This window comes from Paramisgurnus dabryanus, chromosome 20 (assembly GCF_030506205.2).
Source record: "Paramisgurnus dabryanus chromosome 20, PD_genome_1.1, whole genome shotgun sequence".
Classification (NCBI taxonomy): domain Eukaryota; kingdom Metazoa; phylum Chordata; class Actinopteri; order Cypriniformes; family Cobitidae; genus Paramisgurnus; species Paramisgurnus dabryanus.
Window position 1 is genome coordinate 14,629,639 of NC_133356.1, and position 24,271 is coordinate 14,653,909.

Here is a 24,271-nt window from a genome sequence, read left to right on the forward strand (position 1 = left end):
ATGTTACAGCGTGTTTAAAGGCTTTATTAATTCAATTTAGCGGTGTTGAGCAGTGTGCTGGCTGGCAGTAGGAGATTGCTCTCCTCGTCCTTTTTCATTCTCGGTCTACCGCTGTCAGCGTGGGTTTCTCCTCTCACCCATAACACGCATCCTTTACTGTACTCACACCCGGTCCGTCATTTAGCACATCGGCCTCATGTGACGCAGCGTTCTGGAACGCAATTAATGGATGCGTCTCTCCCTCGCTCTCGCTCTCTTTCCTTTTAAAATCCGCGTAATGCAGCGCACCATTAATTCTCAGCATCAGTGTTCATAATTGACTTTTCTCTGACATGATTCCTCTTCGAGTCCTAAGATGTTTTTGTGCTACAGATTTTCAAGGCGTCGGTTTGCGCCAAGGCGGTCGGTCGGCCGGCTGGGCAGCGGGTCTGCTTGAATGCAGATGTATTGGCGGAGCGGGGGGCACAGACCTTTTGTGTCCTTTGATAAGGAGCCCGGCACCTTCCTCTCTGCCGGTTACGCTCGGCAGCCTCGCTCAAATCTGAGCTTTCTCTTTCATACAGAGGCCATCATCATGATGAAATCGGTGGGATGTTCTTATTCGATTTAGACTGAGGCCAATCCATTTCTTGGTTTGGATGTATTTCATTTCTATTCTCTTTTTAAAGTTGAATCCATATTGACACAATAGAATCTCACAAGCCATGAAATGGAAGCGCAGGTTAAAGCGTTCGAGCTGCGGGCCAAGCAATTTTAACGTGGGGATTTCGAGGTGTGCCGAGTTTACTTTCAGATGAACAAACAAGCTGCAAAGTGAAACTTTTGCATTCTCGTACCGTGACGGCACGGGCAGTGCAGATGTAATCTCTTTATCGCTGTAACGTCAAATAAATACGCCGCTATGCTTTTTAAATCATCTCGCTTTAATTTCGTTCTGTTATGAACGTGCACTTGTTCACTCCCACACCTGATTCAAGTGTCACTTTCTCCTTTTTTGTGTAGAATTTATTGCTGCCGCCCTTAAGACCCAAAACTCCCTTTTGTGTTTTTTCAGTCTGGAGATGAACGCTGGGTCACACCAACCCACTAATCACCCTACACAAGGCCAGGTGAGAACAAAAAAGCGCGCAAATACGTTCCTTATACGTGAATCATGCCTGTATGCTAGTAATTAACTCAGTTCACTCATTTGTGTCGTTTTGTAACAAAGTATTAACTTTGACAAATGAGAAATCCCAAACAGGCTTAATTTCCCTCTTTTGCCATTAATGCATTTGGCAAGAGAGGCATTCTATTTTCCATAATGAGATACACAAATAAATCTGGCAATGGTTTGAAGGGCCTGTGAAGGCAGCAATAAGGTTGAGGCGCATTCTCTGTGTGCTGGCATAATTGGTATCACTGCTTGCAGACATATAAACCAATCTTTACACAGATAGGGCTGTGTCTCTCTCTTCCCCTTTAGGCTATTTCTTTTGTCTCTTCAATAGCTTGCACATCCATGATAGAAGAAGGGGGGTGCTAATTTGTGAATTAATAGCTTTTCTCTGCAGAATTGCAAATTCTCTTAAATGTCACTATGTTGAACTTGCGGAGAGCTATTGCCACCAAAGAACTAATCTTAGGAGACTCCCCCCAACCTATGCGTTCGACGGTCGGCGCCACGCGAACGTCGCCCGTAGCCGGCGAGCAACGAGCTACTTTTAATTTGCAGTAACGCATGAAAATGACAGATTAATGACTCTTATGACACCTGTGTCCCTGAAGCTCCTCTTACAAAGACCTGGTGTACATAACGCGTGTCACACTACATTATCTCCATATCACTTTTGTAATAGGGATCTTTTTTAAAGGGCACTGCCATCATCAGATATGAAGGCTTTTGAATTGTTACCCCTTAAAACAAGCACTGATAACTCATTATATTTGAAAATGGTCCCCAGGCCCTTTTATCCTGGGAACTTGCTGTTTTTGACCTCGTCTTACATGCGTTGCAATCATTACAAAGCGCATCTGTGCTGCTATTGCTTAAATCGGACTAGCATACTTTCTGCCATGTCATCATCTAATGAAGGCAAGATTGGCTTTACCCAGCCAAATAAGGCTCGGGTAGCCCAAGGCTGCTGGGCTGCTATGAAATTGAATCCATACACTGGCTGTCGCTCGGCCTCCCTGATGTCTCGGTGTGAAATAAGGGCTAAGTTTAAATAACACAAAGCTTTTTAGACATTTGGCACTGTATCAAATAACCCGCCATGAGATCTTCATTAGGGTCACGGCATGGCATATTCACCCAGGATTACTGCCTTGAAAATGTGTTGCTAGACCTGGAGAAAGACCTGTGTAAGGTCAAAAAGACGGAAGCACTCTGGCAACAACGGGAATATTTACTCCCGTCATTATAATGATAATCACAGGGAAAATAATCCTCACTGAAGCGATATCAAATTTGATATTGCACACACAAGTAAACTCATGTTTTCCCGCCTAGTGTTTTATGATCCAATTACACTCAACCCCTTCATCCACTCTTCACGTCCTGTCAGTTCTAATCAAACTAGGAATAACTACCGATGCTGGCATTTGGCTGGATAAATCCCCTCTCGCTTATTTTATGTCCCTTCTCTGTTTTCAGAAGCAAACGGTGTATGAGAGCGACACTGGAAAAGCCCTGGCATGCCATGCTGTAGCGAATGTGATTTGCCACAGTCGCTTTTTCACAGTCTTTATATATGATCTACAGCTCTCTCCATAAAGATATCATTAAGCATCACCACGCTACATCTCAACACCCCCCCCCTCGCTACACACCACCCCACACATGCACACAGTCACACACATACAAAAACACACACCCTCACAGAGCACTTGATCAGATTCGAGAGGCTCGTGTTTGAGCAAGCAAAAAGAAGGTGGGCTAACAGAACTTACAATATCCTATTTTCTTCCCATCCAAGTGGTTGCCACTCCAGAGAACTAAAGAGATGGAAACATAAGAGAAGCAAGTAGCCCTGCTTTGATAAATGTTTCAAGAGATCATTTCCAACCACTTCAACCTCCCTCCCTTTGACTACAGCACTTTCTACGTTCCCATTCGGCCCAGTGCCACATGGATGTTTATTCACGAGCATTCAAAAGGCGATTGTATGAAGAGCCGATCGGCCAGTAGGCCTTAGGCAGTATATGCCCTCTCATTTAGAAAAAGAGCGAAAATGTTGACATGGCTAGCTCACTTTTTGGACACTATTTAAGTTCTACAAACACAAAAAACCCATAAGCTTAAAGTTTTTACAGTATAACCACATTTCTGGTATTCTTCACATTTTATTTTAAAATTCCAGTCTGCTCTAGCACATTTCGTAATGCATCTTTTGCATTACGTTGCTGATTTAGTTTAGACTTTAAGTTATATATGTTAAGTACATATACTGTCATGATTCAGACCAATGATGGTACCTCATGCTATGTAGGCACATTCTTGTTTGCACAGAGGTACTGTATCATCAAATAAAATGTGCTACAACCCTACAAACAGCCGAGCATCAACCCGGCTGAATGAAATAGTCCAATCTGCTTTACTACATAACAAGTCACTTGAGAGCGCTTTTTACAAAATGCTTTGACCAGTGCTATCAAAATACCATCTTTATCTCCCCACACAAATTGGAAATTACAGGGGGCTGTAGAGAGGCCTAGGAAAGGAGTAAGGGGGGAATAAAAACGATGGAGAGAAATCCAGTCTCTTACCATCATCGCGTTTTCTCTTTTCACCGTTGGAGCGAGGGATCCCGAGGATGCCATTAATAGAGTAGGACCCCACGGGGTCATTGGAAGCACTTGACACAGGCGGAGAAGCTGTGCTGGGTACTGAGAGAGCATAAAGGAGTAGGTTAATATACATATACTGCTCTCAAGATCACCTTTACCAAGAACGATTTAATATTAGGTCATCAGCATAATTGATGGCACTGATATCATGAATTTTACTTTGATGTGTTCTTACCTATAGTGTGTCCTGCTGTGGAGAGAGGCGTTCCTGTGCCATCGGAAGATGGATGGAAAGGTTGCTGGACTTTGGTTCGAATTATCCTGGAAAATTTTAATAAACATGATGAGTTACTATGAACACATACAAGGCATACCAGATAACTTTATGGTGAGTTTTCGCATGGCCTGCTATGACCTGTTGCGTGCGTAAAACTCTGTTGTTTTTTGGGCCTTGCTATAAAGATGCAGTGATTTTGTCACAAATAACCAATCGAAAGGTATTAGGGCCAATCGCGGGAGCTACCGCAGAGAAAGTGGATTCAATCAAATGGGATCCCATCTTTAGAAATATGATAAAGTCCCACTACCTCGAAGGTGTGATATGGGGGAAAGTCTTCATTGCACTTTGGTCTGAATGATCTTGCAAACAAAGCATGAAATCACATCAATTCACCTCAATGATGAGCTTCACTGCCTCGAACTGGCCTCAGCTTTAATAATCTCTCCCTCTCCTTCTGCTTCTTTATCTATCTCAATCTCTCTCTCTCTCTCTCTCTCTCTCTATCCTCCTCCTCACTGAAGCAAGTGAAGATTGCTTGTAGAGTGTGGCTACTGACTTCCCAGATCCGACATTTTTTCTACCACAAACATTCAGGGGTGCCAGGGCGGATGAGGCCCTATTGATCGGGACTTGGGGATAAAAAAGTTGGGAATTAGACGCAGAGAAGAACAGATGCAAATGGAGGGCTATAAATTATATGTGACAGGAAAGCAATAGTGTCTCATTGCTCCAGCAAAGCCCACTGCAGCATCTGATGTCTTTAATCTGGGACACGCTTTTAAGAGAAAAAGCTGTCACCATTCTAGGAACACATTTATATTCGTTGGCTACACATTTTTCACATTTGTATAAACTGTAATGTGGCTGTAAATTTCATTACTGAACAGCTCATCATTCACATGTGATGCAGAATTTAGTCTTCATAGATAAGATTTCAGTATAATGATTAAATGTAGGATTAATAACATTTTAGTAAATTCATTATACAGAGCATAGTAGTATATATTTATAATACATATAGATATATAGATATATATAATAAATGATATAACACACACGCACACACACAAACAAACAATATTCACTATACTGACAATGGTACACTGTTTTGTTTTGTTTTTTACTGTGGTTAAATGGCAAAATCTATTAAGATGGCCCTATTGGATAAGCACACATCACAATTTTCATATAATTTTTAACATCTGACCAAACTACAATATGACCTTGTGACTTGCGTTAGCCACACAAATTCAATAGCATGAATTCATGTTCTCGCTATCGACTGAACGGTTTGAAAGGTGTGAATTAATGACTTGCCAGGGTGCTGAGAATTCCCTGTAGACATATGAAAATATAAATCAATGCTATTGAAAGGACGCTATAGGATCCAGGCGATAGGAGGTCTCAGAACTGGTTGTGTGCCAGTGGCTTCTTGTTGTGTGGAGGACACGGAGAACACCCCAGACAGTGTGTAATCTTTAATAATTCATGCAGAGAAAATGTGCTTAAAGCCGGGACATCTTCTAATGTCAACAGAGCAGAGGTCAACCTCTTAAGCGATTTGGTGCGTAAGGGTCCTGGCTCTAAAGTCTGCTCAGTGGAGAGGGAATACTTTTGGATGTAGTACTAGAACACCTGTTTGAAATGGCGCAAGGGTTAAAATTGGTCTAGACAACTAAAGTCTGTGTTAGCTATGAATGTTTCTTAATTTTGGCCAACGACTTAAGTTATTCTGATAAAAATATAGGGAAAGTTGTATTGTCACATCTATGTCAATGCCCAATCCAGTTAGCCATTTCACACAGCCAGCACTGATGTTTACTGTGGCAACTGATGTTTTTACTCTACAGACACAAATCTTATCTGGTACCCATACACAGGAAACCCAACTTTCATCATTTAGCAAAATAGACAATATATTTCAACACCTACTAAATCGCTATACATATTAATTTTCCACATAAACAATGGTCCGTACAATGCCCTCCTCTGAGGTAATAATTCGAATATCATTGGAAATGAAGGTTTATTGGCTCTTCTTTCATGTCATTAATGCAGATTTTAAATTTACCGTATACATGTGTTGAGACCTGTTCAAATTGCCCTTTTTAAACAGTCATAGTGCATGAAATGAATTTTTTCAGCCTCTCTCTCTCCCAGTTTTCTTCTAGGAAATGTCTTATGCGGGTCGGCCCATGATCTCTCTTCAGCTCATTAAAATGTAATGCTGCTGGCTAGCTCTATGGAACAGTGCCTCCTAACCAAAGTTCATTACTCCTGCTTGCAGGTAGGCCTTTTTCACCTTGTTCTTTCACTCTTCTCTAAGTCCCCACCAAACACACACACACACACACACACACACACTTGGAATTGTCTAGCTAAGCTTTTTTATTTTAATGAGAAATAAGAAAATGCTAACTAATTGTTAACACTTTATTTTCTATAGCTGATGGATTTAATGTGTTTCTGAATATAGGTAATGCAGGGCTGCATATTAGGTGCCATGTATTATATTGTTTAGAGAGAAGTAAGGCTCAAATTTCCTTAATAAGTTTAAGAGCTTAAAAAAACACTTACGCGCTCACAGTGTTTTAAACGAATACATAAATGTATGCCTTTTGTCAACATGTAAATAATACAAACAAACTCCTTATATATTAAGTAGTACGCAAAATATTTTCCTTAACATTTCTTCATATTGTTTAGCGCACAGAAACTTTCTTTGTTTTTCGCGTAGTATTTTTTTCTTTACTTGGATGAGATTACGGGTAAGGCAGTGATCGGTCTGCTTGCGTATTTCCCAGTGCCAGTGGATCTGGTTACAGAGTATTGATTGGTTTTCATCGAGACAGATGTGATTTTCGCGGCTCAGCTATAGATCCTATGCAGGCTGTGGACAGATTTGGGATTGAATTGCACATTTGAGACCACCCCGAGAGAAAAAATTAAAAACGAAAAAAAAAAAAACCCTTATAAAATAAGCACCGTAAATTGGGTACTACCCATAAACCGCATTTTCCAGTAAAGGATTTCAGACTAGAGGATAATTTGGTCGTTAGTGTTAGGATTCGCCGTTTTTATAACTCTGCTGATGATCAATAGAGTAGTACAGAATCAAGCTTTCATTACCAAATGGTGTTCTTTATGTCCTGGGAATCAACATCTCGTTCTATGACATCATGCTTTTCACATCATTTGAAATTTGAAATTGGCTTCGAATGTGATTTTTAAATTTTAAATAGCTTTTACCTGTTTATAGATGAAACGCTTGGTACAGTGTCATTGTCACACACGCCTTCGGCAAGCAGTCGGTCTCTGATCTCCCAGGCGAACATTGTGGGATTCTGCCGCTTGTATTCTGCAATTTTATCCACAACTTTGGGCGTCGCCACTTTTGGTTTGGACCCCCCAATAACTCCAGGTTTAATACTGCCGGTTTCGTAATATCTGGAGAAAGATGGACGATACTTCGTTATTATAACAATTCCGTGACATCACACAATACTGGCAGACTGACGGTTTTGCTAGCGTGTGGCATACTGTTTATTTATTAACAGTAAGTTATGAATATGATTTATACATTTTTTAAATTGCCTTTTTTTGTTTATTTGCATTTTGGGGGATTTAATACGATTATATGTTTTTTTCACCTATGAAAAAAATGTGGTAGGAACAGCATTGTGGCTCATTTCATTTTTTTTAAATACGTACATTTCACACGTTTTGGGGATTAAATAAACAACAATCGTAGGCTGCAATTAAAAATCGTAATCATCCATGTATTTAAAATGTTTCCTCAGCGACTGATGTCCCATGCACCCTACGATTAATACATGCCACCAACACATCTCATATTTCTAAGGAACATTTAAAGTGCAGAATACCTTATAAGATCCTTTTGATAGCTGAAAAATATTTCAAAAAATTCAAAAATCTATAACAGTTTCCTAGAAAACATCTTCCTCCTTTACAATAAATTTAGGTTAATTAATTTAATGTTAGACCTTTCCACTAAAAGGGACAAACGTTCTTAATAATACATAACAATAATGTTTAATATTTCATTTACATGAAGCAATAACCTTTGAATATATTTTGAAAATAATGGTTTTGCACTTTTTCCTACCTTCCGAGAATTTTGCTGACACAGCCATGGCTGACCCGTAATTGTCTTGAGATGTCACAAGGTCTGACTCCTTGGTGCGCGAGCTCCACGATTCTTTGCCTGACCACGTCAGGTAGGGGTCTGCCATTCACAAACACCCCTCCTAGCTGGTTCACACCGCCGTGCCCTATATGGGATACAACAACACAGACACAAAAAGCATAACATTACATACATATAGAAGATTCGCTACATCATTAACATGGCTACTAAAGGCGTTTAATTCTCTATCTCTGTACCCACTTTAACACACTCTACACGGGGGCGCGCACACACAAATACAAATAAACATTGTGCACAAGTAATGTGTGAACCACGAATTATAAAATTATAAAACTTGTAGTAATGCTGTAATAATAATGATAATAAAACGAATTTTTCGACCTCTTTGGCGTAATTTATTGTTTTCTTACTCTTATTTTTTGTACTGCGATTTAAAATGATCAAACTTTTTACTGTTAAGACATTTATGCCTTTTTCACATGCAGTTAAAAAAATTGTTGTACGTTAACTTGGCCAACGGTTTTAAATAAATACGACTAATAGTTATATTGGATATTACTACATGTTGCATATGTAATAATAAATAATAATTATATCCCAATCCCAATAATAATAATAATATTTTTTACTTTCATAGCTATATTTTTGTACGTAATAATGATTGAAAACTGATCAAGTCATGTTCTATTCTACACATAAGTCCGCTGCAGTTAGGTAGTATTTTCCTCTACTATTCCATTGCAGCCAAACACATGTCGCATAGATTATGTTTCAACCTGCTTAATTTTCCTTGCACAATTATTGTAAATAATTAAAAAGTGCTTTGATAACTCATATTACAACCATGGAGTAGGCTACTGCAAAATAATTAAGAATTAATTATTTAAATTAGACCCAGGCCTTCCGTCATCTTATTACAATACAGTATTATTCACAAATAACTAATTTTTATATTATTAATTAATTTATATATTGACACATGACAGCAAACATTTTCTTTGTCATTTTTAAAATGTTAAGCAACTTTTTTATTTAATATTTTGCGCCTCGCTGTCCGAATTTCCACACGCAATATTCCATAAATAATCGAATGTTTTGCAAATAATGTGGTGTTATCGCGATAGTGTTTACCGAGATTTATATGTATATTTTTTCGGATACATCCCTTTTAATTCCACATGTGCCATTGTGTTTACCTTTTCCAGGCCTGACTGATTAAAAATTAAAAATATTTCTGCTACATGTGCGTGATTCATTCACGTTTTATGTGAACGATGGATAATTAATAATTAATTGTAAATTATGCTTAATATTGTAATTGCACACATTGTCTTTTTAAACGACTTTTTGACCTAATAAACTACAAAAGGCCTCTAAATATAAGATAACCAACCACTAATATTCATGTACACTTACTATTCGCCTGTACACTGACTATTTCCCTAACGGGGCAAGAAGTATAAATCATTAAACAATTCTTCGTTTCCTCATAAACAATCATTCGAAAAAAATATGTTAAGATCTTTGTACTAAGCAATAGTGGGTACCTTAAAGCGGAAAGGTTGTATACTTTAATCAACTAAATTAAAACACTAAAATTTAGACTGCATGTATGCCAACCAGGTAGAGATTTTCAAGTAATAAACTGTTATTTTACTCACGGTGCATCGCCGAGAAGGGGTCCGCTTTGCAGTGAATATCCATGGGATAGCAAAGGAAGGAAAGATAATCGACTGAGGTCGCCGTCTCGCCTTGATTATGTAGCTTTAATGGGAATTAATAAAGATTGCTATCCGTTCAGAGCAGAATGCTTCCGATGCCCGTGTACAGAAGTTCTTCGGCGCGCCACGAACTTTATCTCGTGCTGTTCAGTCCATCAAATAAAGACACGAGGCTGGTCAGGTGCAGATCATGTCCTGCACGAGTCTCAAAAAATTACGCAGAACCGCAAGCGTAATCAGTCGTTCACTTAATATTTTTAGCTACATATTTAAGGGAACGCAAGCATTTGTGGTTGCGTCTCCTCCAGTGTCCTCTGGTGAAACTGCAGTGTAAATTCCTCGATATGGAGAAGGGGTACAGTCAGATTTGTGCGGGGATGACAGGAAAAAACATGGACACGGCGAGTGTCTTTCGGTCCCCCTCTCTTCAAGAATGGGATGTGCCTGTTAGAAGCTTTGGGCTGAGACTGAAACCCCTCTTCTCAGTGTGTCTGTTTCTAAAAGCTGCAGTCCACCGCCCCCTCCTCCCCAGATCCCCCCTCGCATAGAGATGGATGACATGTCAGACAAAGGCAATAGATTCCAACACTTTGTGATTCGCCAACGCAAAAAGCTGGAGCACCAAATGAGGAGGTCTCTTCATCTGACACTTCGGAAGGGGAGGGATGCAAACAGGGAAATGAGGAGAGATGGGTTAAAAAATCGAGGAAATTAAAAGACAAGTGGAAAGGAAGCGGTAACACCAGCGACCGAGCATCGTGGTATTTTTAACTATATATGTTGTCAAACTAAGTAAATCATGTTTAAATCATTTTGGTGAACTAAACGTTGAAACTGAATGTAAAATATTGCGTAGTGTACGTATATTCGCAGTGCTGCAAAGTTGACAACAATTTAAAAGATCGTTTGCTTGGAAGAAGGTCCAAAAATCATATTTAATGTTTTGCATCACCTCCTTGTTGTAGTTTTCTTATTTCGCTGTTATCGCATGTTTTTGTAGAACATCAATTATGTTAAGTCGATAAACATTTTTTATTGTATTTTGTATTATGCTTTTTATTTAATTATTTGGCTTTTGTTTATTTATTTTGTGGGGAATGTGAAAAACGTAAACAATACAGTAAAGAAGTGGAAAGATAGGCACAGATATATAATCACAATTTCTGACAGAAAGTTGCTCGTGCATTTGACAGCTTGCTGACATACGAGAATTACTGTAATATTATCTAAATTGCTTTTGATACTATAACAAGGAAGGTTTGCCGCTTGTCATACATGTTAGTGAAAGGTTGTGTCTTGACCATGCAGTTTGCTCTGTTGTGTTCTAGGTCTCTCTGTAGATGGCGCTGCGTAGTTTGCTTTATTTAACTAAGGCTCTTGAAGTTTGTTTTATGGGTATTCAACAAATCTCTTGATTATTTATAACACGCAATGAACATAATGTTTGTTGGTGATTTTTAAGTTTTAAGTATTTTTATTTTTAATGTAAAACTGAGCTGTTGCCCATGACGAAAAATGTTAAGCAGGCTATAACTGAGATACAAAGTTGTCTTATGAATTGATCCGTTTGTTTATTGATCGGCTAGTTTATTACGGCTTTACCAGGCTTTACATATTTTAGTATTTAGTATAATAACGACGATTAGTTGAATATGTCCCTAGTTTTTATGCATATACATTTAAGCAGTCTTATAAGGCATGTTGTAATTTTATCGAATAAATTTGTCACTTAATAGAAAAATATTATTTTAAGGCAAAAAATTGTATGTATTATTTTTAAGAAAATTTAGTTTCAGAAAAATCTCATTTGATTATTAATCCTTACATGATGTCTGTTAGCATGCTTTTTTATTAATACAGAAGAGGCAGCTGATAAAGTCATATAAAAGTCGCATTTTGTATTTTATTTATAAATGCTATAAACCGACAAGACTCCAATGCAATCGTTTTGCACTTCTCCATTTCTGCAGATGGTAACATATTAACAAACATGTTAATAGTTAAACATTTTTGTTATAAATATCTTTCGTCGTCTTGGCATTTATTATTGTTGTTTTACTGTGATATACTTTTAAAATTTAAATGGAAAGTGCACATAGATCTAAACATCAACACCCTAAATACTGTGTTTAAAAACAATGCATTTGCTAACTGGTATTGTAAGCTTTAGCTTCACTGAGGAAGGCACTTAGATTTATAAAATATTCGCACTGTGACCGTTGTGGGTTCGGCTAAAAGAACAGGAGGCCATGTTATGTTATGCCTCCCGGCCAAATTTGAGGACGCTTCTTCTTTTTGTTAGTATTTTTGGAGGGAGCTTCTGGTACAATATGTAACACCATGGGCTGTAATTTCACACTTGACTACACATTTCCCTTAAAGCTGCTTTTATTTCCCCGCAAGACCCCAGCTTTTTGCCCTCACACCCTTTTAGTATATTAGTTACTTCCTGTTAAATGATAGGAAAACTAATTGCAACTGATCATAGTGGCCTTTGAATACTAAATTGTGACTTTGTATATAGAAAGTAGCATTATATTTAATGCGACCATTGTCACATTGTTTTAAAGGGTTGTTACAAATATTTTCTATGGGATAATATTCCTGTCCCAGCTGCTGGACAAAGAGGAAAGAGTTATACAAATCATGCTCTTTTGATTAAACTGATAACTGAAAAATCATTTTAAGGCTGCTTTTGTTTTTGTTTAACTGCAAAATCATTTTAAGGCTGCATTTTACACTTTCCTTAAGATCAACTTCTAATTAACAAAAAGTTTTATGAGAAAAAAATTAAGAGAGAGCGAGATACTCAATTGCAGGTAATACAGTGCTTCTTTTTTGACCGTCTCTGGTATGTGCCACAGAAGTTTATAAACCAACCTAAACTGGAATGAACTTCCAATGAAATCGCAGAAAATAATCCCGTTCCATTTTTCGAAAGCCTATGGGTTCTTCTCAGTCACTGTAATATTGTCAACGTCACCAATCGATACTTGCCACTCAACAAACCTAGTGTCCACCTCAGTTTAAAAGCGCTATAGCAAACGTATGTATCCTTACAGCAAGACTAAACCACAATGAAATTTTAAGAATGACAAGCTTGTGATTTTTAGTAACCGGATTGTTTAAAATTGTTATAAGAGGTATTTAGTTGTACAGCTACAGAAAATAAATAAATAATTAAATACATGTGTCCAACTATGTTTTCCTTGGGGAACGAAAAAAGAAAACTACAATTTCAAGGCTTTGCATAATTTTTTTAATAAAGCTGAATTAATTTGCAAATAATAAATTTCATTAATAATAATAATAATAATAATAAATATTTGATAATAAATAACTACTACTTCTATTATTAGTAATGATATTATGGCGGCTGTTATATGCTTAATATTTTAAAACTATTCAATAGCGTGAAATAGTCTAATACCTAAATTACAAACGATTATATAGTTTTTTACGTAATTAAATTATCTTTTATATAATAATGACTAACAAAATAAAATTTTGAGAACCAGCATTTCATTATAAGTTGTCCAAAAATGTATCACTCTAACCAAAACAACACAACGCCACAGTCATGATATCAGCTGTGTCTTTAGATTACCCATTCATGTTGTCTATAGTGTGAACAGATGGACCATCAATTGAGTTCTGTCTACAGCATCAGAGATTGATTTTGTACTTGCTTTTAATTTTACCATAATTAATTACATTATTACAACTGTTTTTATTGATCTTCTCATTTACACCAAAAATAGAAAGGTGAATTAGCATATGATCTATGTCTTCAATTATCCGAACGACAGAAACAGCGACAATAATAATCTTTATCATAATATCAATGCTGGTAATGTTGAAAAACAGTATCAATGCATAAACATTGCATGCGATTGCAAACAGGCGTATATGTTTTATAAACATTAATAATTTCTTTAATGATGCTTTGGGAGATCCCGCTGTAGTACTGATATGGATTACAGTAAGCACTTACTATGTCAACACATGGGCCCTGCTAATAATATCGCAGAAGAATAAAATCCCAGCGCGAATCAGATGGCATTTTACATTTACAGAATGACAATGTCAGACTTTCCACCACTTAAATTACAGTACAATAAAAGCAGACAGCATTCGCTACATTATAGGCGGTCAATAAAGGTTAGTCGATGGTCAAGTAGTTTGTTTTTGTAAAGTACACCTACTACTGTACGTTCTTCTTACCTGAGCTGACGGCGACTCACCCCTACAGCTAGAAAATAAATACTGAGACGAAAAAAGAGAGCTCTGAGTTTACCTGATCGACCAGAGCTGTGAGCCATGGCTTTCCCCTGTCTAATGGTCCGTTTCGTCGATGCAGCCCACTAGATCTGTCCGGCCTCCTGCGTTCCCTCCTCGGCTGGGCGTCCTGCCTCTCCCCGCTGCTTTTCACAACCTTTGACCGATCATCCAAAACTAAACGGTTTATACGACAACAAAAAAGGAGAGCAACCCCTGCTTCAGTGAACTAGATTGATAAAGGATGGAAAATAGCAATCAAAGCAAATAAAGCGTTGCAGGTGTTGTATAAAAAGAAAGAATAAAACTACTGCATTAAGTTTAAGAGGGAGACTATGGAGATATGCAAGATCCGCAAGCAGGCTTTTGCGTTTGGGATACTCAAAGGTAGGACTTGTATTGATGAATATTCATGATTTTTGAAAACATCTATATGCTTATGTGCTCCCCTTCAGATTGTGTAATACTGTTTTGATCGTTAACTCGTTAACTATGAAGTTTGGGTCAGAAAGTTCGCCTAAGGGCTGCGTGAATAATTGTGATAACAGGTTCGTGATGCTCATTGGCTGAACTTTAAGGTGAACCTGTTCTCGGTAGGAGGGACTTGTAAACGGATAATATGCCAGTTGAATTCTTGTTAATATATTTTGAGGTCACACTTCTGCGTGTTATATAAAGAGATTTTGATTTAAATTTGTGTTAGTGGCGTTTGTCAGGTGATGTTTCTAAGAAGAATAAAGAATATAGCAGACATAACCTTTTAGTTTGTTTACCATATATTGAAATAATCATATGTCATATAGTCATTTAAAATACATATAATTTATATACTATAATAATCAATAGATAAACGTGTAAAACAATTTATCATATGTTTGGATAATTTAAATAACTTTAATTAACAGTTGTTTTTAGGCTCTGAGTTTATATACTGGGTATAAACCGAAGTAGGACTAACGTATTTAAAATCTGCAATTAAGTAGGAATATTCAGTTTCATAATATGCAAGGTTTTTTTTAATTCATAAGGTTAAGGCCTTTGATTATGTTTTTTTTACATTTTACAAATGTTCATACACAGATACACACCGACCATAACCCCCTCCCTCCGAACATCACTCCTGCTAGGCTGCCACCAACTGTGAATCAAGGAAGATAAACATCCGTAAAAGGTTAATTTTTTAATTCACATTAAATGTACATTTTAACAAAACTGTAGTTATTTATGAATGCGGATTTTCCTTTCCTAAAATCGCGCACTATTTCGATTGTAGAAACTTTGTCATTCAAATGTTTGATATAGTTTACTCGTAAAAAGCTAAGATTATACTTTGCTGTTACCCTTTCTGTATACTAAAAGCTTATTGCCAATGCAATTTCAACTTGCTGACATATGCATTTATTGGAATTGGAAATGTTATTTGTTACTATATGTTACTAAAATATAGACCAAAACAGTACACTATTTTTAAGCAAACTACTATAGAAGATACTATATCCACCTTATGGAGCACGGTAACCCCACCCGACCTACCAGACTACATAAAAAGGGCCAAAGTTTTCAGTTGAGCAGTCAAAGGTGTGCTCCCCCTGTCAAGGAAACAAGCCTTCAGTCATTTGTTTGGGAAGATGGTTGTATTTTAAACCAATGTATCGTTTCCTGTTTTTGTGAAAAACATTGCAGTTCGTGCATCATCAGCAGTTATTAGGCTACTTGTAATTTTTTTATTAGTTTGAAATATAAGATACACATTGAATTGATCACACGCTTTAAAATCTATAAATCACTACAAAATAATTCATTAACGTCTTTTGACATAATAAGTATTTTGGCCAACTACTTAAAGACATTTCCTTCAAAAGAAAAAAAAAACATGTATCTCTGAGGGATTAAATGTTAAAATAGCTTGAGAATATAAAGTTATTTTGTGCTATATCGTTATGTAATAAATGTTGCCTTTCACCATAGTATTATTATAAGAGTTAGCCTACACGTCTCTGCCACTAATTAACATACAGGCCAATTAAATTAGTCTGATGTAGAGCATTGCACATGTAACAAGGCGTCCACCAATGTTTTAATGAAATCGATTTCTTTGCCTCTCTCTGGCTTCACTAACCACAATTCTGACGTAGTACATCCCTAAACTCTGACAAACGTGGATTCGCACAAAATGTTTGTTAACTAGGCGAAGTAGAGGCCATAATAATTTAATGTACAATTTTATGGCTTTACCACGCTCTGTCGTTCTTTTGGATATGGTAATATGGCATTTTTGCAAGTTACTTGTCTGTTAATGTTCCAGTTAGTAGACTTTATCATCCCTTTCGTCTTTTTTCTTCCCGATCGTTCGCGCTGTTAAACTCTGGCTGAAGTTTCCATTCATCCGCTCTACTTATATGTGCATTTGTGATGGGGCTATACATGCATCTGCATTGAACATTTCAACCATATTGCTCACAACATAATTCCGTGTCATTTTGTTACTTTAATGTACTGAAGCTTTGTGGCCGCATGACTGTTCTCCTCGCATAGTTGGCGTTTTGCAATAAACCACAGCTATGGGTTTTATGTCGAATCAGATGAATACGCGTATAGTGTGAGAAGCAATGTATTAACACCTAAGTCTACATAAATAAATAAATAAATACATAAATGGTACTGTTTGAATAGTTCCACTTTACATGTTTATTTTATATTATTTATTTATTATTTTAATTTTAATAAAAAAATAATAGTCTCGTACTATTATACTACTAATATTTTTATTATTTTTACGTTCTACTGATTCTCCTATCTGTAAATAAATCGAAAAAAGAATACCCCTATAATAAAAATGTATATCAAACGTCAAGTGAACCACAAAAAGAATAATATTTATCTGGACAATAATGCCAGTAATGCATATAGGTTTTAAGTCTTGTTTGTATATGTACTGTTAATATTTACTATTTATAAAATAAAATAAAAATGTGTTTATATAAATGTATTTTAATATTTCTATATAATGAATATTCATTTGCCATTTGTGTGTGTGCGCGTATTGGAGCCTGAGGCAGCCCAGGGTGCTCTCAAACCAGCTGCCACTGTTTAAAACAGACAGGAAACAGCTTCCACTAACACGACTGCAATATGGAAAGCAGCGACCTCCACATTGCACCCCATGGCATGATTTTAATATTCCCTAACAACGCATATAGGACTTACATTGTTAAATACAAGGTTTAAGATTTCATTCTTTTTGCAAAATGCATACCATGCAAAACTTCTTAATTTAAATGTACATTATATTTCTTTTTTTTATATTTAGAGATGTTCACAGGCAGCGCCTCTTGAGCATTTGGTAACTTTGATAGAGAGTGACTTGGATTTCCCCCGTGCTGTAGAGATGCTTTGGTTCACTGTAAATGGGCTTGTCTGTGTGAGTGCATATCTATTATCCTTCTGAGGAATACAGGACCGCTCAGCTCCCACACTGGCCTCTGATCATCTCCCTGCAAATGCAGGCTGTCACCTTCAGCGGTGTAATGATCACAGAAACAGTGACCTTGATCTATTGCGAACCATAACAGAGAAGAGAGCGTCTCTCCCACACTCAGCACTCAGAAATAACAGCAAAGTCCGGCGTACAGAAGAAGCCAAAGGAGGGTTTTGAACAGGGCCGTGTTTGATTGGCAATAAAGCTTGTTGGAGTATCCGTAATGGATGCGAGACCTCTCCTGTTATCATCCATTTGGATGGGGCATAGATTGAAGACGATGTGATTCCAGATTGAAAACTCAGGGAGTGGCTGATTATGGTTTTATTGCATAGTCCATTGCACTGGTCAACAGTACACACAGTTTCTCAAAGCAAAGGCTGTGGTAGATTAATGGGGCAGCTCTTCTGTTCTCCCCAGCCCCTTCGGACATACAGTACAGCAAGGCTTTTTTGAATATGTCCCAGTTTCTGGCAGATTTGGCTTTAAATAAGTTTCATCCTCCCTTCCTCTTTAAAGAATGGCACGGGGAGTTCACACACCCTATGAGTTCAGCACTCATCATTTATCATGCCTATTTTTTTGGAAGGGGTGAACAATATTGTGTCTTTGACTCATTTATGACGCCTCAGGAAACTGCATGCCACTCTATGTGAAATTTACAGGTTGTTTTTGTAAAAGCCCTATTTTACTGTTAACATTATTCTTACTAAATAAAGTCACAATTTGATTCCATTTGCATCTTTGAAAAATGGCATAATGTGAAGTAAGATGTGATGGTTAAGAAAATGGTGGGTCAGCAAATTTTGCCCTGGTATATACTGGTAAAGGCCACCAAATGCTAAAGTAAGACAAAATAAATTATGGAGGAAAAGTAAAAATTCTGCCTGCGAAAATCTGGATGGTTTCGTGAAATCTGGTCTCCACAACAGCGAGCCCCATCAACTCATCTCCCCTTGCCAGCTTTTCATATTTAAAGCCAGTACGGGTTTAATTACCAAATGATGACAGTGTCATATGGTGCCATGATGGCACAGGATATGTGCGAGACACTGACTGACAGTGGGAAGCTGGAAAGCAAAACGGGGGAGAAAAAAATAGCTGAGACAGTAAAACATCTGTAATTTGCAATTCACTGGTGTTCAGTGGTTGCTCATGGATTAAAGATTAAAAACTATTGTCTAGCAGATGGAAGAGAGCGAGAGAAAGAGAGAGAAACATGGAGGGAGGGGGAGCTTCTAAGCAGCCCATTTACATTTGTATATAAGCAGCACTGTTAGGATAATCACATGGAAAAAATAAGCTGTCTCCATCACACACCCAAGGCAATGCCTCCATTAGCCCCATCTCCAGATGCAGATGCTTCTATTTTCAGATTGATTTGCGACGACAGCATGTTGCCCTCTGTAACAGCTTGCCATATAGTTTGCTACGAGTGCAGAGATTATCTTTTAGATAATGCCGTGCCGTAAATACCACTATCTATAAATCTACCTATGTGATCGAATATACGCTGACCTATGTATTAAAAATCACTAGCCGCTCTTTAATACACCTCCTAATATGGGCCCATTTACTGCACATTTTAAAATTCCCATCTATCCCTCTGTGGCCAAAGAGACCAACTACATCTGATTCTTTTGTAATTGTAATTAATTACTGTTTTGTTAGTCTTGCTGTGCCTTAATGAGTCAGCACTGCCCAATGGAGAATGAGAGACAGTACCTGATACACAATTAATAACACGTCATACTGCAAATTATTTTTGGATATGGTTAAAGGCTTATCCGTTCTTTGTGGAGTTGACCCAAGACTAGCCTAGTTTGATATGCTTAGAGGTTCCTTTGATGCATTTGGGTGTATGGGGGTAAATGGGCGGCCTATTGGAGCGTGGCAGACCACCTGAGAGTTGTTTTCTGGATACCGGGAGGTCACCTGACACCGGTTCTCCTGGAGAAGGTGCGCAGCGCTGGATTTCATGTGAGGCTGAATTAAAGGACCTCTTCAATAAAACATCACTGGCTTTCAATGGCGCACGCATGAGCTGCTTGTGTAATTGACTTTTTGGCTTTTTTCAGATTTGCATGGACTCTTCAAAAGGAGCTCACCTGGCAAGCGTTGCACTTCTCCAAAATTACAGCAGTGGTGTGTTATATTGCAAATTATAAGCACTCTCTACTGGTCACAGCTTTAGCTCAGACTGTCTTAATTTAAATTCAACTTATCAACAAGCAAGCATGAGATCCTTTTTAGCATATTGAAAACTGTGGTACTCCAATTGATGCTTCAATAGATGTTAATTTTCCAACTGGCATATCCTCTTCTATTCAATATATGAATAGATGCTCTAATTTTATTTTCTCAAGAAACAAAATGGAAGACTCAATTAAGATCTGTTCTGTGTACACTGTAAATAAATTTCATTTGCACAAAGCATCTTATCCATTCTAGGACCGAGGAGACTTATCATTTCTGTTCTGAATGGATGATTCTGTGCCAGAGGTGAATCATACAGGGGTTTGTTTGTATCTGTGCCTTTGATCTCTCTCTAATAGTCCCTACACTGCACAACATCTGTCACGCCGTGTGCCACAATCGTTCACATGAAGCTTTAGGTGATGGTGGTGTATGGTTCTTTCTGCTACGTGGTCCACATGGGCATCCCCAACGCCAGCGCTCATTAGCAGGCAGGTGGCGTTAGAGCTTCGACTGGGGCTGAAACAAGGAATGGAACCTGGCAAACCAGGTTGTACTTCCGCGTCGGGTAATCCCCGCCAGATTGCCAGAATATCAGAAGTGACATCACAAAGCCAACAAAAATTAGCATCCCTAATGATCTGCCAGGCCAAACATTATTCTTCATGATGAGAAGCAATCATGCCTGCCCAGGACTCCTGGTGATTTGGCCAAAAGCAGAGGAGGCCCCTAAGCTCTCAGCTACAGCCAAAACCAACAGGCTCTTCTCTCCATAAAGCATTAAGACCATTTTTACTCTTGAAAAAAGTTCATGAAGCTTAACACTTATTAGCTGCAAATTGCGTTTAGATTTTTCTGGGTTCTTGGAAGGAGACTTAAGTTTGGTTAGGATCCACCTGAAGATGAAATGATGAAACAACCCAGCTTTTTTATCAATGAATAAACTCTAAAAATGGCTGGGTTGTTTTTGACCCATAATGGGTAAATATTGGACAGAACACATGCTGGGTTAAAAATGACCTTGTGCTGGGTTAAAATGACCCAATGTTGGGTTGATGTTTTGCCACCATGGGGTCTAATAACCCAGCAGTTGTGTTAAAACAACCCAGCATTGGGTCAATTTTAACCCAGTGGTGTATTTACCCATTATGGGTCAAAAATAACCCAACCCAGCCTACACTATTGTTCAAAAGTTTAGAAACACTTGCCTGAAATGTTCTTTACCTTTTTTAAGTTCGGAATGTCTTTTCACTCTAAAAAAATGTTTTGTTGTTGTTTCAACCCAAATATGGACAAATCCAATGGTTGGGTTAAATTTAACCCTGTGCTGGGTTTTTGTTACCCAACCATGGGTTGAAACAACCCAGCATTTGGGCTAATATTGTTAGGTTTGACCATATTTGACTCACGTATGCGTTAAAAGAACCCAAAATTTGGGTGTAAAAGAGTGTAAAGACCAAAAATAATTGCGCCAACATATTGATTTCTTTCATTAAAACTAAATTTTTAACCCAGTGCTGGGTCACTTTCAAATCAAATTAAATTTTATTTATAAAGCACTTTTTTTAAACCGCGGAGGCTTAAAGTGCTGTACACGAATCAACTATTGGACAAAACTATTGGACAGAACACATTGCTGGGTTAAAATGACCCAAATAATGGGTTGTTTTAACCCAACTGCTGGGTTATTGTTAATCAACCATGTTGAAACAACACATGTTTTTGGGTAATTTTAACCCAGCAATGTTTTCTGTCCAATTGCGACCCAGTCCTGGGTTAAAAAACAAGCCAAGAATAGATGGAGATTTTTTTAAAGTCATTTTAAAATGCATCTACAGGTAAAGAAGCTGCTTAATAAAATGCCACACTCTAACCTTTGGGTTATTTTCAACCCATCAGTGGGTCAAAAGGGATGAAGCCAACCAGTTGGTTTGTTTAACCTACAGTATTGTTGGGTCAAATATAAACATTTTCTGAGTTAATTTAACCCAATGGCTGGGTTCTTCCCTTTTTGCCTTTTTGACCAAACACAAAGTTGAAAATAACCCAGCATTTTTTTTTAGAGTGGAAGAGTACAATTTTTCAAATTACGGGCAAATGTTGACTCCTTTAAATATGCTAGAATATAACAGTTTTGATTTATATATTTTAACATAATTCATATAGTTCATTTGTGTTATTTTATAGTTTTAATACGTTTACTTTATTCTTTAAATGTGGAAAAATATGAATAAAGAATGGATAAGTAGTGTTTTAAAATAAATCTCTCACCTGCATTGGATAGATCTCGAGTAGATGTGGAGGCTAAAACAAAGAAAGATCAATGAGAAGAGAGGGAAAGACTGGCAGATTTAATTAATTACTGCATATTAGAATGTTTGTTTACAAAAGTGAACGGTAACATGGGGCCTGATGGTAATTAATTTAAAACGTACTTCCCCCTGTCCCTGCCTTGCGTCGACGCTAGTTGTGGTTGTTTCATGGCAGGTAAGCCTACGTCTCATTGGATTTCCATCAATTGCTCAAAGGTGTGTTTGAAAACAAAGATGCATGGTACGCAAATTAGCCTGAATGTTAACATGATTGCATATTAAGAAATCTAATTAGTATTCGAGGGAATCAAAAGACAAGAACTGAATGGTGTTACGATAATGCATATCTAAAAGGTAGATCCCAAAAGGTATGTTTTTTTTTCTCCATCTTAACGACTCCAATGTTTTTCTATCCTGGCATGTTCCAAATTAAAGCTCTTACAGTACAACACAAAAGAGGTTCATAAATGGGCCTAGTTTTTTTTTTAAACATAAAAAGACATGAAAATCTGTTAATTCTTTCTGTGCTGATGAGTTTATTTTCCCAACAGATACACAGTGGTTGTGTGTGTGTGTGTGTGTTCAGATATGGTCAGGAGGTCTCCTGAGGTCCTCCTTCAGGACAATGATGTATTTAAGTCCCCTATGGGGTCAGATGGACTCTGTCCAGAACATCACCTGCAATCAATAGTGTTGGTAAACCAGGCTCAACTGAGTGGCCATGAAGACTCCCCTTATAAACACGCTCGCAGAGAGGCCTGCATGGCCCATTGCTTTGCTAAAACCACAACCAAGATCCCCGCACGCACACACACAACACATGCCACCACTCTGAAAACAAGTGTTGATGACAAAGAGAAGAAAAATAACAGCACCTCTGTGGTAAGTGGAGCCTCCAGGTGATGAAATCCTCTCTAAAGTGACAAAAAATAGAGGCAAATTGACAGCCATGAGAATGTGTTTATAAATGCTGGTGGGTGGTATATTTCTGTGGTAAAGTCAGAAGCGAGTGAGAATCAAAGCCCACTGAAGTGAGCACAATGAAAGATTTATTTGATTTATATCTTGCCATGTGTAATTATTATGCGTGTAAAATAATGACAGTTGTTTGGACACTTACTGAAATGAAATATGTTTACAGCTATTTGAAATGGCTGTTTAGCATATCAAATGTTTATGCCATTTAAATCTTTATATTAAGATAAAACAAAATAATAACAGCATAGTGGGAATTATTTGTATATTCTTCTCAAAATGGCTTTCAGCAACATTTATTCTCACTGTTTTATGATACCCAAAAATGTGCATCGTTTCTGTGAATTTTTTTAAAGCTGCAGACTGTAACTTTTGCCTCTCTATCGCCATCTCTGTTTGAAACATAAAATTGCAAGTACTTACTTCATTAAAGAGCACCTATTTCGTTGCTAAAACACACGTTATATTGTGTATTTGGTATAATACAATGTGTTTGCGTGGTTTATGGTTTAAAAAACACATTATTGTCCACATACCGTACATTTTTGTAGCTCCTTGAAATGCACAGATTTGAAAAGCTCTGTGTCCCTGATTGGCCAGCTAATCTGTACGTTGTGATTGGCCTGAATAACTCTGACGTCAGCCGGAAACATGACACTCCTTACCATGTTTGAAAGATTTGGTTGTGAACAGGAGTTAACTTACAGGCTGTGAGTCTGAAGCGGGAGGAATTATGATAATGTCGGTCTTGTCTACATCACCAATCCCAGGAAGTAAACTGTTGCCTACAATCTGTGCGATTGTTCTAGTCCAGGTTTTTTTTTTACGTTGGAGACAATAATTAGCGTCATCGTTACTTTGGGGTTTGTACCTTTTGCATATGTTTAACATGTACTAATACACACACACCAAAGGAAATTTGAAAACATGAATCAGACAATATGTGCTCTTTTTAATGTTTGTTGAAAAACAACTGACAGTTCGGAATCTCATCTTTAACTAATAAATCCTACAGTCATGTATATATTGGTATAAGGTAAAGAGACAGTTTGAATGTTTATATGCTTCCTTAAAGGACAAGTTCGGTATTTTAGA

At 37.5% G+C, this 24,271-nt stretch overlaps 1 protein-coding gene across 9 annotated transcripts in view; it reads right to left on the bottom strand.

The window, feature by feature from the left end:
• The window catches only part of pax2a (paired box 2a), a 28,419-nt gene extending 15,764 nt beyond the window's left edge, over nt 1-12,655 (bottom strand). Inside the window, exons 1-7 of one of the 9 annotated variants that reach the window (XM_065296598.1) lie at nt 9,878-12,655; nt 8,175-8,340; nt 7,933-7,953; nt 7,298-7,495; nt 4,004-4,089; nt 3,748-3,867; nt 2,932-2,976 (exon numbers count right to left, since the gene is read on the bottom strand). In XM_065296598.1, coding sequence (XP_065152670.1) covers nt 2,932-2,976; nt 3,748-3,867; nt 4,004-4,089; nt 7,298-7,495; nt 7,933-7,953; nt 8,175-8,340; nt 9,878-9,920 — 679 coding nt within the window. In that variant the 5' untranslated portion in view covers nt 9,921-12,655. Of the gene's footprint in view, nt 1-2,931; nt 2,977-3,747; nt 3,868-4,003; nt 4,090-7,297; nt 7,496-7,932; nt 7,954-8,174; nt 8,353-9,877 lie in introns of all 9 variants that reach the window. The other 8 variants (XM_065296599.1, XM_065296600.1, XM_065296601.1 and 5 more) reach the window with 8 other exon arrangements.
• Nucleotides 12,656-24,271: the final 11,616 nt, after the last annotated feature.